General features: G+C 44.8%; 1 protein-coding gene across 1 annotated transcript in view; it reads left to right on the top strand.

The window, feature by feature from the left end:
* LOC139397125 (interferon alpha/beta receptor 1a-like) overlaps positions 1-9,084 on the top strand; it is a 37,561-nt gene extending 28,477 nt beyond the window's left edge. The window contains exons 4-7 of the mRNA XM_071143998.1: positions 3,182-3,342; positions 6,267-6,420; positions 6,581-6,738; positions 6,893-9,084. Coding sequence (XP_071000099.1) covers positions 3,182-3,342; positions 6,267-6,420; positions 6,581-6,738; positions 6,893-7,273 — 854 coding nt within the window. The 3' untranslated portion in view covers positions 7,274-9,084. The remainder of the gene's footprint in view (positions 1-3,181; positions 3,343-6,266; positions 6,421-6,580; positions 6,739-6,892) is intronic.
* The last annotated feature ends 6,205 nt before the right edge of the window (positions 9,085-15,289 follow it).

Genomic DNA, 15,289 nt, shown 5'->3' on the forward strand with positions numbered 1-15,289 from the left:
AAAGACAGGTTGGAATCAAGTATGATGCCAAGATACTTAAAATCAGATACCACCTGGAGCTTCTCCCCTGACACATAGACATCTGGCTCAGTAGCATCTGTTGCCCTCTTTGTGAAGAACATGCAAACAGTTTTTTTTTCATTTCATTTTTCACATTGAGATGCAAACACGAGTCGCTGAGCCACTTTGTAACCTGGACCATTACAGTAGTGAGTTCTTGTGCAGGTGTTGTTTGCTCTGCATGCACATATATCACTATCACTATATATCACTATTAATCACAATGATTTATTCTAGCACATCTAATATTGAGATTGCTTTTCTGGACTTATAGTTGGCTTTTGATGTTATTCAGAGGCATCTTTTCAAATTGACACTTGTGCTTAATGCAAGAAACTAAATGTATGATTTTTTTTTTCTTCTCTTAAAGTTAACAGATGGCGTCACACATTTGATAGGGTCACCTATAAGTATCTTGGGAATTGGTTAGATGAAAAGCTGAATTTGAAACAATATCGATAACCTGACGAAGAAACTGACGTTGAAATTGGGTTTCTATTTTAGGAACAAATCTTGCTTTTCAATATCTGTCAGAAAGGATCTTGTTCAAAGCACTTTATCGGTCCTCGATTTATGGTGATATTGTCTATATGCAGACATCCACAAGTACCTTACATTAAGTCCAGAGTGTATCATGGTGCTTCAAGATTCATGAAAAATGCTACATCAATTACCCATGGTGCAATGTACCTCTCCACCAGGAGGCTAAAGCACTGGTATACTGGTACACAACTCCCTTTGTATCTCTGTTCATTACTGACCAGATCAGTCACTCAATACAGTCTTCGTTCAGTCGCTGCTGTCCTTGTCTGTTCCTAAGTCTAGAACTGAGATGGGGAAGGCTAGAACTGAGGTGGGGAAAGCAATCTTTTTCCCATAATGCCTTCATCCTGAAATATGCTTCAAAAGATATTAAAGTTATGGGAGTTGGTGTCTTGGCCTGTTTTTAAGACGCTGATCGACGACACTGTTTGTGATAGCTGCAGTTTTTTCTAATCTTCAAATATATCTGTAACTTGTGACACTTAAGCTGTGTTCGAATACTCACACGAACTGCTCTAACTGTACTATTAGTGACTTAAATTGAGTATGTAGTCTGCTTATTGGTCATAGTGTGGATGTAGTTAGTATGCCAAAAGTTCCCGGATGTTGTAATTTTAACAAAGTATACAAGCAGTAGACACCATTTCTGTGCTTTTAGGGCCCATAATGCAAATCCTCAGAAAAGGGGGTGTGGCTTCACAACATTTTCAGATTTGTAGTAAATGGTTGAAAATAAGCAGCCGAGGTCTGACGAGAGAGGATACAAATTCTCATTGCTTTAACTAATTATGACAAATGTTGAGTAATGTAATAAAGTAATTACTTTTCAAATAAGTTACATTTTGTTAGCTACGCTATCCTTACGAACCACATAGCATATTACAGCAGTATGTACTGGTTTGTGAGCTAGCTAGCTACCTAACGTTAGTTGGCTACTAATACATTGGACTTGCCAGTATATTAACTATATGCTATCTAACTACCCAACGTTTATTGACTTGATTATTCACGTCATGCTTAGCTAAGTGCTATAGTCGTTGTGTGTTCTCAATGGACATTGTTAATTCACTCTGGCTAGCTACTCCGATTTCAGAGCACTCTTGTGCCAGAGCGCAGAATAAATTATGAATTTATGAACGTGCTTCTACACCTGCATTGCTTGCTGTTTGGGGTTTTAGGCTGGGTTTCTGTACAGCACTTTGAGATATCAGCTGATGTACGAAGGGCTATATAAATATATTTGATTTGAACTCGCAATACCGGTGTCAGTAAACATCCGCAAAAAAAAAAAGCGTAATTACATTCTTTCCATTAGCACAGTTGGTTACCAACGCTCTGGATAACATGAAACCAGCCTAACCAGCTCTGCTAGGGCGAGTACAATGGTCAGAGTGAAGTGTTCTCTCATTTGTGTCTGGAAGTAGCTAGCCAACGTTAGCCAGTTAGCTTGGGTGCTTGACTTCCGCTTTTGAGGCCAGAGCGTCGGATGTGCTCTCTGAACTCTCCCAGAGCGACGCGCTCTGAATTTATGAATGCCCAGATCGCATTCTGGCACGTCCGATTTACGAACCCACCCGAAGTTGTGGGATGTCTAGCTAGTAATTTGCAACGCCAACAAGCTAGCAAGACTTTGCACAGCAACGGTATCAATTTCCGGTAGACAGGCGACGTGCAAGTACCCTCAACTGAAAGGATACCGTTAGTTTACAGTTAACTAAAATTAATTAATAGTATGTTTTATTTACTCATTAAGTAATACAGTATGTTAGTATCGGTAGTTGGTTTCTATGACTACGCTGCTATTTCCCTGTTTTGCCTTCTTGCCTCGCAAAACAGGTTAACATCAATGTGTCACGAACCGGCTCAAAGCCCGTAACAAAAGGGAGACAACGAGTAACTAAGTACAATATACAATGGTGTGTGTGTAATCAGTAGTGTAAGTGAGTGTTTTGCATACATGCATGTGATAATGCAGGGTGTTGAAAGGTGCCAAAGCAAACAACCAAAAAAAAACACCAAGATACACAACAATCTGTAGAGGTGTCTGCATGGAGAGAGTCTCCTCCATGAATGGGGAAGTGGTGTATTTATCCTAGGAGACACCGGGCCCAGGTGTTTCCCATGTAGCTGACGACCCTCCCAACTCCGCCCACCGGCATCCTAATAAGGAAACAAGCACAAAGAGAGAATACGGCAGACAGAGTGGGAGGGTCGTCACAAATGGGTCTTACCTGGTTAAATACAATTAAAATAACGCACCAACCGGCCCACACACACAACACTATCATCGCGCACGCACACAACACTATCATCGCGCGCACGCACACAACACTATCATCGCGCACACAACACTATCATCGCGCGCACGCACACAACACTATCATCGCGCACACAACACTATCATCGCGCGCACGCACGCAACACTATCCTCGCGCACACACACACAACTACACTCACTCACAAACAGTTAATCTGTCCTTCACCAAGAATCATTCCCAGGACTCTGGAGTTGCCTGTATGGCAACTATTGATTATTAGTGAGTTTATTTAGGTCATCTCTGTTCTTCCCCCTGTCTAGCTTCGTTGGGCCCACCGTCCAGAGTGGAGCTGGCTCCTGTGGGGAACCTGCTGGATGTGACCATCTCTGACCCCCTGACCAGCACCCAGCACTCCATGAAGGAACACGTCCTTTTCCTGTACTACCGCATCCTGTACTGGAGCCGCTCTGATGACCCTCAGGTACTGGCACAACCATCTGCCTTGTTTTGTGGCCTCTAAAGACTTGTGGGCCTCCCCTCAGTAACCCTGGGACTGCTGTCACCTGGGCCTCCCCTCAGTAACCCTGGGCCTCCCCTCAGTAACCCTGGGACTGCTATCACCTGGGCCTCCCCTCAGTAACCCTGGGACTGCTGTCACCTGGGCCTCCCCTCAGTAACCCTGGGACTGCTGTCACCTGGGCCTCCCCTCAGTAACCCTGGGACTGCTGTCACCTGGGCCTCCCCTCAGTAACCCTGGGACTGCTGTCACCTGGGCCTCCCCTCAGTAACCCTGGGACTGCTATCACCTGGGCCTCCCCTCAGTAACCCTGGGACTGCTATCACCTGGGCCTTCCCTCAGTAACCCTGGGACTGCTATCACCTGGGCCTCCCCTCAGTAACCCTGGGACTGCTGTCACCTGGGCCTCCCCTCAGTAACCCTGGGCCTGCTGTCACCTGGGCCTCCCCTCAGTAACCCTGGGACTGCTGTCACCTGGGCCTCCCCTCAGTAACCCTGGGACTGCTGTCACCTGGGCCTCCCCTCAGTAACCCTGGGACTGCTGTCACCTGGGCCTCCCCTCAGTAACCCTGGGACTGCTGTCACCTGGGCCTCCCCTCAGTAACCCTGGGCCTCCCCTCAGTAACCCTGGGCCTCCCCTCAGTAACCCTGGGACTGCTATCACCTGGGCCTCCCCTCAGTAACCCTGGGCCTCCCCTCAGTAACCCTGGGACTGCTATCACCTGGGCCTTCCCTCAGTAAACCTGGGACTGCTATCACCTGGGCCTTCCCTCAGTAACCCTGGGACTGCTATCACCTGGGCCTTCCCTCAGTAACCCTGGGACTGCTATCACCTGGGCCTCCCCTCAGTAACCCTGGGACTGCTGTCACCTGGGCCTCCCCTCAGTAACCCTGGGACTGCTGTCACCTGGGCCTCCCCTCAGTAACCCTGGGACTGCTATCACCTGGGCCTTCCCTCAGTAACCCTGGGACTGCTATCACCTGGGCCTTCCCTCAGTAACCCTGGGACTGCTGTCACCTGGGCCTCCCCTCAGTAACCCTGGGACTGCTGTCACCTGGGCCTCCCCTCAGTAACCCTGGGCCTCCCCTCAGTAACCCTGGGCCTCCCCTCAGTAACCCTGGGACTGCTATCACCTGGGCCTCCCCTCAGTAACCCTGGGCCTCCCCTCAGTAACCCTGGGACTGCTATCACCTGGGCCTTCCCTCAGTAAACCTGGGACTGCTATCACCTGGGCCTCCCCTCAGTAAACCTGGGACTGCTGTCACCTGGGCCTCCCCTCAGTAAACCTGGGACTGCTGTCACCTGGGCCTCCCCTCAGTAAACCTGGGACTGCTGTCACCTGGGCCTCCCCTCAGTAACCCTGTGGCTGCTGTCACCTGGGCCTCCCCTCAGTAACCCTGTGGCTGCTGTCACCTGGGCCTCCCCTCAGTAACCCTGGGGCTGCTGTCACCTGGGCCTCCCCTCAGTAACCCTGGGGCTGCTGTCACCTGGGCCTCCCCACAGTAACCCTGGGGCTGCTGTCACCTGGGCCTCCCCTCAGTAACCCTGGGACTGCTGTCACCTGGGCCTTCCCTCAGTAACCCTGGGGCTGCTGTCACCTGGGCCTCCCCTCAGTAACCCTGGGGCTGCTGTCACCAGGGCCTTCCCTCAGTAACCCTGGGACTGCTGTCACCAGGGCCTCCCCTCAGTAACCCTGGGACTGCTGTCACCTGGGCCTCCCCTCAGTAACCCTGTAACTGATATAAAATACCAGAAGCTACAACATGTAACATTCTAAACAACAAACTTAAAGATAGGAACACAAGTGTGTTTTTCTATTGTTGGATTCGGGGTAGACTTTGAACATTGCGATATTAAAGACATGATAGATCAGTTGTTTGTTTTTTTGTCCGAATCACAGCTTTAACGACCCTTTGGGAAGAATTAAACTTGGTTTAGCTTCTTTAGTGTCCGTGAGTTATTTAGCATTATGCAGGGAACTGGTTGGTGCTTTGTATTCTAGAAGGGTTTGAAGTGTTCTATGATGGTGCTTTGTATTCTAGAAGGCTTTGAAGTGTTCTATGATGGTGATTTGTATTCTGGAAGGGTTTGAAGTGTTCTAGGATGGTGCTTTGTATTCTGGAAGGGTTTGAAGTGTTCTATGATGGTGCTTTGTATTCTAGAAGGCTTTAAAGTGTTCTATGATGGGGCTTTGTATTCTGGAAGGGTTTGAAGTGTTCTATGATGGTGCTTTGTATTCTAGAAGGCTTTGAAGTGTTCTATGATGGGGCTTTGTATTCTGGAAGGGTTTGAAGTGTTCTATGATGGTGCTTTGTATTCTAGAAGGCTTTGAAGTGTTCTATGATGGGGCTTTGTATTCTGGAAGGGTTTGAAGTGTTCTATGATGGTGCTTTGTATTCTAGAAGGCTTTGAAGTGTTCTATGATGGGGCTTTGTATTCTGGAAGGGTTTGAAGTGTTCTATGATGGGGCTTTGTATTCTGGAAGGGTTTGAAGTGTTCTATGATGGTGATTTGTATTCTGGAAGGGTTTGAAGTGTTCTATGTCAGTTGTTCCATGTTCTCTGGAACTCTTCCAGCTGAAACAACATCAATAACCCTTCTGCTGTGTCCCTGTGTTACACCAGAGCAGATATATAAATCATACCTATCATCTGTATATCCCAAACCTTTCCTGGAGTACCCCCAACCGTTCCACTTTTTGAGACGTATTCAGGACTAGCACATCTGATTCAACTTGTGAAGGGCTTGATGAGTTCACCACTAGAATCCCATGTGCTCCTACTGGAATGGGTGAAATAAGTGGAACGTCTGGGGGAAGGTAGTGCAAGAGAGGGCAGCGTATCCCAACACTGTCTGATTTTATAACGTGTTCTTATTGGATGTTCAGGGTCTGAAGCCTAAAGTGTTGGACTCTAGCAACAACCTGGTGACGCTGCCTGAGTTGGAGGCCTGGACGTGGTACTGTGTCATGATCCAGTCTCGCTACGACTACTACAACAAGACTAGCAGCTACACAGAACCCCAGTGCATGCAGACGGAGGGTAGGAATGAACATTTCACACTAAAGGCTTGGAGATTTGTTTCCAAATTGCTTGACAAATTACCTACCTGTATAATGTGTGTGTAGAGATGCCAGAGAGTGTGTTTTACAGGAGTAATTGCATAATAAGGCCACTAAAGTGTGACTGTTCTCGTCCTCAGGTGACACCCCGTACGGGCAGATCTTCCTGTACTTCCTGGTCTCCATGATGGTGTGTTTCCTGCTCGTGTTGCTTTCCTCCTACGCCTTTATCAGGTTCTACAGAGTCCTCAAAAACACCTTTTACCCCTCTATCCAGCTGCCTGCACACATCCAGGAGGTAGGCCTCACAAACGCTTACTCAACAGTAAACAGCATAACAGTAGTATCCAGGTGTACCGTCCATCCTCTTGGTTGGTGGGTGTGTCTGTGTGTTTAAGGGTGGTTGGGAATAAGTAATGACAATTTGTCTTTCTCTCTTCCCCTCCCCCCAGTACCTCTGTGACTCCTCCCCCGGCTCCGACATGCCCCGCCTCCTCACTGCTGATTCAGAGGCGGAGCTGTGCAGTGATAAGCTGACCATCTGTCCTGAGGTGGTGCTACTGGAGATACACGTCCCTCCTCCCCTCACAGCGCCCCCCTCAGAGCTGGAGCAGGACAGCGGCAGGCACATCCGCCAGGACAGCGGAGACTCTGGAATCTACTCCACAGAGGGAGGCTCCGCCCAGCAGGGTCGTAGTGGTGGGGAGCCAATCAGGAGAGACCAGGAAGTGGACTCCTGGCAGACACTGGAGCAGGTCAAGATGGAGGAGATGGGGAGAGAGTTGGCTGAAGAAAGAGATCTGGACGAGGGGGTTGTGGATGTTTGCGTCTGAGTAGAAATGGAGAGAGGAGAGCTGGGTGGAAAGCATCAATGATGGTTGGCGATTTGTAACGAGGAAATGAGAACGGTTGCACAGAATGTTCTCAAGTCTCCGTCTTGCTGCTTTTCCTCAAAGGACACTGAAGACGATGACGTCTCTGAGCCAAAGACGCATCGTCACCTGTCCTGCCTACATTAAAGGAAACATCTACTCCAAAACTATCTCATGATATTGTTTCATTAAGTGCACTGTTGACACAATCCCAAAATGTTTTGCATGTCAACAGATACGTTTTCAAAATATTGGACTTTCAAGAAGCAAAGTGTCACATGATGTAAAATGCATCATTGAAGCCAAGTGCTTCTTGAAAGTCCAATATTTTGAAAACGTATCTGTTGACATGCAAAACATTTTGGGACTGTATCAACAGTGGACTTAATGAATCCCATGTTGCTGTGTTTTTTTTTCAAGGGTATAGAAACGAGCTTTAAAATGTCAGATTTAGTATGAGGGTGGGGGCCCATTTGACTTCAAGATGTCTAAAAGACCCCAGTCCATCTTGCTTTTCTATGGCCGGTGTAATGACTGACATGTTTTAGTGTAGTTTGGAACACGTTTATCTCATCTCAAGACTCGGCTGGTCACAGCCAAGGGCGTACTTTCTGTTCCCAGTGAATTCTGACACTGTCGCTCCATTTTAGCGTCCTGTGAAGTGTGTGAATCCAGGGGGAAACAGGGTAGCTCATTGTGTTTAAACGACAGGGTATCAGTTTCAACAATTTCAATCCTAAAAAATCAACCTATTTTTCCAGTCAAGACATTTTCTTGAAAAGGAATGGTTCTGGTTAATTCATCTTCAAAACGAATCCTGTCGTGTGTTTGTGTGTGTGTGTGTGTGTGTGTGTGCCTTGGATAGATAAGACAGTACATTGGCAGCAGTGCATTTCGTGTGTGGGCGTGTGTTGTCAGTGTAAGTACTGAATGTCTGAGAGTCCTGTGTGTGTGCGTGCTTAGTATAGATGATAGACAGTACATTGGCAGTAGCGTATTTGGTGTGTGTTGTTAGTGTAATTACTGAATGTCCTGTGTGTACATAGTCAATGCATGTAGTCCGGGTAGCCATTTGAAGAGCTATTTCGCAGTCTTAAGGCTTGGTTATAGAAGCTGTTCAGGGTCGTGTTGGTTCCAGACGTGGTGCACTGTGGTTGCTCGAGTCTTTCACAACGTTTGGGGCCTTCCTCTTGACACCGCCTGGTATAGTGGTCCTGGATAGCAGGGAGCTCTGCCCGGGTGATGGACTGGGCCGTAATCCGTGGTGGTTTGCCCTGCCACATCTGAGTGCCTGTTGTTTTTTTTATTTTTATTGTGTTACTTTTAGAAACATTGAATTCGTTTTGTCCTTTTATGATTCTTATAGAATCTGACATCAGGAAGTGTCATGTTTTCTTATTATTTGACTTCATCTTTGTTTTGAAAGGTGCTTTGGTCCGACTGTTACTGGTTGGGCCCCTGAGTCTTAAACAAGAACTGAATCCCTGAAGGTCTATTGTTTATTGATGTCTCTCTTCCTCTTTCTGATGGTTTGTTCGCTGAGGTGGAACAACTTCCACCTAGAGCAGGGCTGCCCAACCCTCTTCCTGGAGATCTACTGTCCTGTAGGTTTTCAGTCCAACCCTAATTTAACATTTCTGATTCCGCTAGTTAAGGTCTTGTTGAGCAGCTAATGAGTAGAATCAGGTATGTTTTTTAAATTAAGGTTGGACTGAAAACCCACAGGACGGTAGATCTCCAGGAAGAGGGTTGGCCTGAAAACCCACAGGACGGTACATCTCCAGGAAGAGGGTTGGCCTGAAAACCCACAGGACGGTACATCTCCAGGAAGAGGGTTGGGCAGCCCTGGCCTAGAGGTTTTTCCACTACATTTTGGCAAAGTTAAAACAAGGAAATACTCAGCATAGCATTTGGATAAGAAGTGACATGAAACCAAATGCATTAACAAATCGCCATACCTTGGTATCTGTCAAAGCCTCATAACCACAGCCAATGCAAATGTTTATCGTCTACGCTTTATACCAAGCTGACGTCTGAAGGAGAGTTATAATTACCTAGTGTGAGTCAAGTAGTCCTGGTGAATAGTGTTCCCAAAATATCGTCGCATTTTATATCGTTGGGCATGCTGTGCAATACTGAACGTGCTGTAAACTATTGCTTCCAAATGGAGTTGAATTCCTATTAAAGAAAGTATCTCTCATCTCATACCCCTTGCCCCAGGCCTTTTATTGCATACTGACACTGTACTGATTTTTCTGTGTAGTCTGTTAATTTATTAATCACACTGGGGTGGGAAGATGTGATTGTGAACATGTTGCCTCACGTAGGTTATTGATAGATTCTGGGTTAAACCTTAGACCATTGTTTATATTCAGAAGTATCTTATTTAAGGAGTGATAGCGACTGGTTTTTGTTTTACATCAGAAGTTAATGGTTATCTGTAGGAGCCAGATGGCTTTGGAATGTGTTGGGTGGACGGGAGGAAGTCACAGGATTGCTATAGGGGATACGGATTGTGATCTGTGGGTTAGGAAAATGAGGGGTTGAGGTCAGATTGCCTTAAGGTAGAAATTATGGTTTATTACCTTTCTGTCAAACCATAATAGATGTAAGGGTTGGTGAGAAGGAGTGCCTACATTTGGATTGTGTGTGTGTGAGCATATTACACACACACACACACACACACACACACACTTGAAGTTGAAGTTTTACATACACCTTAGCCAAATATATTTAAATTCTATTTTTCACAATTCCTGACATTTAATCCTAGTAAAAATTCCCTGTTTTAGGTCAGTTAGGATCACCACTTTATATTAAGAATGTGAAATGTCAGAATAATAGTGGAGAGAATCATTTCAGCTTTTATTTCTTTCATCACATTCCCAGTGGGTCAGAAGTTTACATGCACTCAATTAGTATTTGGTAGCATTGCCTTTAAATTGTTTAACTTGTGTCAAACGTTTCGGGTAGCCTTCCACAAACTTCCCACAATAAGTTTGGTGAATTTTGGCCCATTCCTCCTGACAGAGCTGGTATAACTGAGTCAGGTTTGTCGGCCTTTCACACGCTTTTTCAGTTCTGCACACAAACTTTCTATAGGATTGAGGTCAGGGCTTTGCCATGGCCACTCCAATACCTTGACTTTGTTGTCCTCAAGCCATTTTGTCACAACTTTGGAAGTATGCTTGGAGTCATTGTCCATTTGGAAAATGCATTTGCAACCAAGCTTTAACTTCCTGATTGATGTCTTGATCTTGCTTCGACATAACCACATTTCCATTCCTCATGATGTTATCTATTTTGTGACGTGCACCAGTCCCTCCTGCAGCAAAGCACCCGCACAACATGGTGCTGCCATCCCCATGCTTCACGGTTGGGATGGTGTTCTTTGGCTTGCAAGCCTCCCCTTTTTCCTCAACACGACGATGGTCATTATGGCCAAACAGTTCTATTTTTGTTTCATCAGACCAGAGGACATTTCTCTAAAAAGTACGATCTTTGTCCCCATGTGCAGTTACAAACCGTAGTCTGGCTTTTTTTTTTATGGCGGGTTTTGGAGCAGTGGCTTCTACCTTGCAGAGCGGCCTTTCAAGTTATGTCGATATAGGACTCGTTTTACTGTGGATACAGATACTTTTGTACCATCTTCAAAAGGTCCTTTGCTGCTGTTCTGGGATTGATTTGCACTTTCGCACCAAGGTACGTTCATCTCTAGGAGACAACGCGTCTCCTTCCTGAGCGGTATGACGGCTGCATGGTCCCATGGTGTTTATACTTGCGTACTATTGGTTGTACAGATGAATGTGTTACCTTCAGGTGTTTGGAAATTGATCCCAAGGATGAACCAGACTTGTGGAGGTCTTCAAGTTTCTGATGTCTTGGCTTATTTCTTTTGTTTTTCCCATGATGTCAAGCAAAGAGGCCCAGAGTTTGAAGGTAGGTCTTGAAATACATCCACAGGTACACCTCCAATTGACTAAAATTGTTAAATAGCCTATCAGAAGCTTCTAAAGCCATGACATCATTTCCTGGAATTTTCCCAGCTGTTTAAAAGCACAGTCAAGTTAGTGTATGTAAACTTCTGACCCACTGGAATTGTGATACAGTAAATTATAAGTGAAAAAATATGTCTAAACAATTGTTGGAAAAATTACTTGTGTCGTGCACAAAGTAGATGTCCTAACCGACTTGCCAAAACTAGTTTGTTAACAAGAAATTTGTGGAGTGGTTGAAAAACAAGTTTTAATGAATCCAACGACTTCAACTACGTACTCCTCTAATCCTTACATTTTATGTTTCGACAGGAAGACGAAGTGATAGAGTAATAAAACCGTTCTGTCTCCCTTAAGGTAACCTGACCTGACTTCAACCCCCTTGACGTCTAATCCAAAGCTTTCCACCCGTATCACCTATCGCACACCCTTGACTCCCTCCCGTCCACCCAGCACATTCCACAGCCACTGTCTTTCTACAGAGAACCATTCACCTCTGACATAAAACCTAGTCTCTTCCACTCATTTATCCACTATGTTTGTTTCCCCAAATCCAACAGTCCCTCCTATTGAAAGATCGCTTCCTAATGTTCAATTTACATAAACTTGGAAATTACATATAAATGGACAAACAATGATAATAAAACACAAAATAAATAAATAAATAAAATGATCATAAATGAACAAACAATGATAAACATTCGCCGTGAGGTTTACAAGCGTAGAGCCTGATGGCCTCTGTTCTATGATCACACCGCACACAACTGTATTTCCGTCTCTCATCACACAGCAAAATGACATTCCAGCTGAACCTGCTGTCTTGTTCCATGTCAGCTGGAACGCTTTTGTGTTTCTCCACTCTCTTCTTCTGGTTCCTAAGAGAGTGTGATCGCACAAGACTTGGAAAACAAACAAAAAAAAGACACACAAAACATAACAGTATTAACAACGTGATAAGCAATGCATAATTATATATGCATGAAAACCAAAGTCTGAGATCATGACGATTCTCACTCTCTCTTCACCTGACTATACTTTTCTGCTGGATTCCACAAAAATGAAGACCCTAAAAAAAACTCATGCTTTCGCCCAGTCTTACCCTTCCAGCCCCAGGTTCTGAGAGGCGTTCCCAAGTCATGTCATTTTCACTTTGTTCCCCATCTCCTCCATTGCCACACCTCTACATCCTCTTAAGGCAACTCAGTACTGTATATGCTTTCACATCAATGCTTTCAACATGTTGTTTAGAGTACAATTATAACATCTATCCTCTTTCATATGGTGCATTAGCCAATAAAGCAGCTAACCCCAACCCAACTATGATGTTTAAAGTAGCTCCTAGACCCAACACTAGATCTAGACCCTGAATCCAACACTAACAAACGCCTAACCTTTACCTTAACCTTATCCCCTAGCTAAGCTAACGTTAGCCAAAAGAAATTGCAATTCGTAACATATGAAATGGGCATCCACAAATGAATACATACCACACGAAACGTAACATATGATACTCATTTGATTGTTACAGCTTTACGTTTACTATGTTCCGTCTACCCCTGAGTCCAGGTTGGAAGGACCTGTGGAAACAGAGGGGAGATAGGTTTAATAGCATATCTTCATCCCTGATCTTGACAGCCTATTTGCATGGCAAGCCTTCCTCTTTGCAAACCCAGGTAAGTTACAACAAGTTACATACAACTCTCCTTCTGTGGCCTCCAACTGCTCTTAAATGAAAGCAAAACTAAATGTATGCTCTTCAACCGATCGCTGCCCACACCTACCCACCCGTCTAGCATCACTACTCTGGACAGTTCTGACTTAGAATATGTAGACAACTACAAATACCAAGGTGTCTGGCTAGACTGTAAACTCTCCTTCCAGACTCACATTAAGCATCTCCAATCCAAAATTAAATCTAGAATCGGCTTTCTATTTCGCAACAAAGCATCCTTCACTCACGTTGCCAAACATACCCTCGTAAAACTGACCATCCTACCGATACTTGACTTCGGCGATGTCATTTACAAAATAGCCCCCAACACTCTACTCGGCAAATTGGATGCAGTCTATCACAGTGCCATCCGTTTTGTCACCAAAGCCCCATATACTACCCACCACTGTGACCTGTATGCTCTTGTTGGCTGGCCCTCGCTTCATATTCGTCAACAAACCCACTGGCTCCAGGTCATCTATAGGTCTTTGCTAGGTAAAGCCCCGCCTTATCTCAGCTCACTGGTCACCATAGCAGCACCCACCCGTAGCACGAGCTCCAGCAGGTATATTTCACTGGTCATCCCCAAAGCCAATTCCTCCTTCGGCCACCTTTCCTTCCAGTTCTCTGCTGCCAATGACTGGAACGAACTGCAAAAATCACTGAAGCTGGAGACTCATATCTCCCTCACTAGTTTTAAGCACCAGCTGTCAGAGCAGCTCACAGATCACTGCACCTATACATAGCCCATCTGTAAATAGCCCATCCAATTACCTCATCACCATATTGTTATTTATTTATTTTTCTCCTTTGCACCTCAGTATCTCTACTTGCACACTCATCTTCTGCACATCTATCACCCCAGTGTTTAATTTGCCATACTGGAATAATTTTGCCACTATGACCTATTTATTGCCTCACCCCCCTTATCCTACCTCATTTGCACACACTGTATATTATTTGACTGTATGTTTGTTTATTCCATGTGTAACTCCGTGTTGTTGTTTGTGTTGCTTTGCTTTATCTTATCCAGGTCGCAGTTGTAAATGAGAACTTGTTCTCAACTGGCCTACCTGGTTAAATAAAGGTGAAAAAAACTAAACTAAAACTAAAAATTCAGTTATAGCTTGTTCCACTTGTACTTTTGCGATACTTGAGCAGTGACTAGACATTTGATTAAAATAATTCCCAACTCAACAAGTGTTACAGGTGAATCTAAAGGCAATATTGGTCGTGCATATAGTGCATTCGTCAAGTATTCAGACCACTTAACATTTTCCACATTTTGTTACGTTACAGTCTTATTCTAAAATGGATTAAAAAAAATAATCCCTCAATCTACACAATAATGACAAAGCTAAAACAGGTTTGTAGAATTTTGTACAAATTCATAAAGTAACTTTTTACATAAGTGTTCAGACCATTTACTTAATACTTTGTTGAAGCATCTTTGGCAGCGAATACAGCCTCAAATCTTCTTGGGTATGACGCTACAAGCTTGGCACACCTGTATTTGGGGAGTTTCTCCCATTCTTCTCTGTAGATCCTCTCAAGCTCTGTCAGGCTGGATGAGGGAGCGTTGCTGCACAGCTATTTTCAGGTCTCTCCAGAGATGTTCGATCGGGTTCAAGTCCGGGCTCTGGCTGGGCCACTCAAGGACATGCAGAGACTTGCAAAAATGTCTAAAACCCTGTTTTCGCTTTGTTATTATGGGGTATCCTAGGGGCATTGGCAGACACAATGTAAGTAACTTAATTTATGTCTCCCTATTTGCCCTGAATTCCTCTTATCTTACAGCTATTATATGCAGTAATCCATGAGCCTATGAACCAGAGTTATACAGTTAACACCGAGGCGGTGTACCCTTGTAGGAAGATGTAGAGCAGGCCAGAAGGCAAAACTGAAAAAAAAGAAAGCCTAACCTCCATTAAATAAAATGATGGCGGAGCTGAAACAGTACTTCTGTTCCAGGGTGTTTATTTACATAGCGATTCTGGAAGAAAAACAGTACTGTCACCAAAAGTATACATTATGGGACAGCTTTATATATTAAAATATATACACACAATACTCCCCCATCAACAGCTCAATCAAAATGGTGTGTGTGTGTGTGTACACCAATCGCTTCTCCATCACGGAAGACCACTTTGTGCAGCTCACCCTGCACTATCAGTTCCAATGTAAATAACATGAGTAAGTCTACCTCTGATAAGCTTCCCAGTAAAGCATTAAAAACCAATTAAGCAACCCAGAAGAGTGCTAAAAATAGCC

This window comes from Oncorhynchus clarkii, unplaced genomic scaffold (genome assembly GCF_045791955.1).
Source record: "Oncorhynchus clarkii lewisi isolate Uvic-CL-2024 unplaced genomic scaffold, UVic_Ocla_1.0 unplaced_contig_4952_pilon_pilon, whole genome shotgun sequence".
NCBI lineage: Eukaryota > Metazoa > Chordata > Actinopteri > Salmoniformes > Salmonidae > Oncorhynchus > Oncorhynchus clarkii.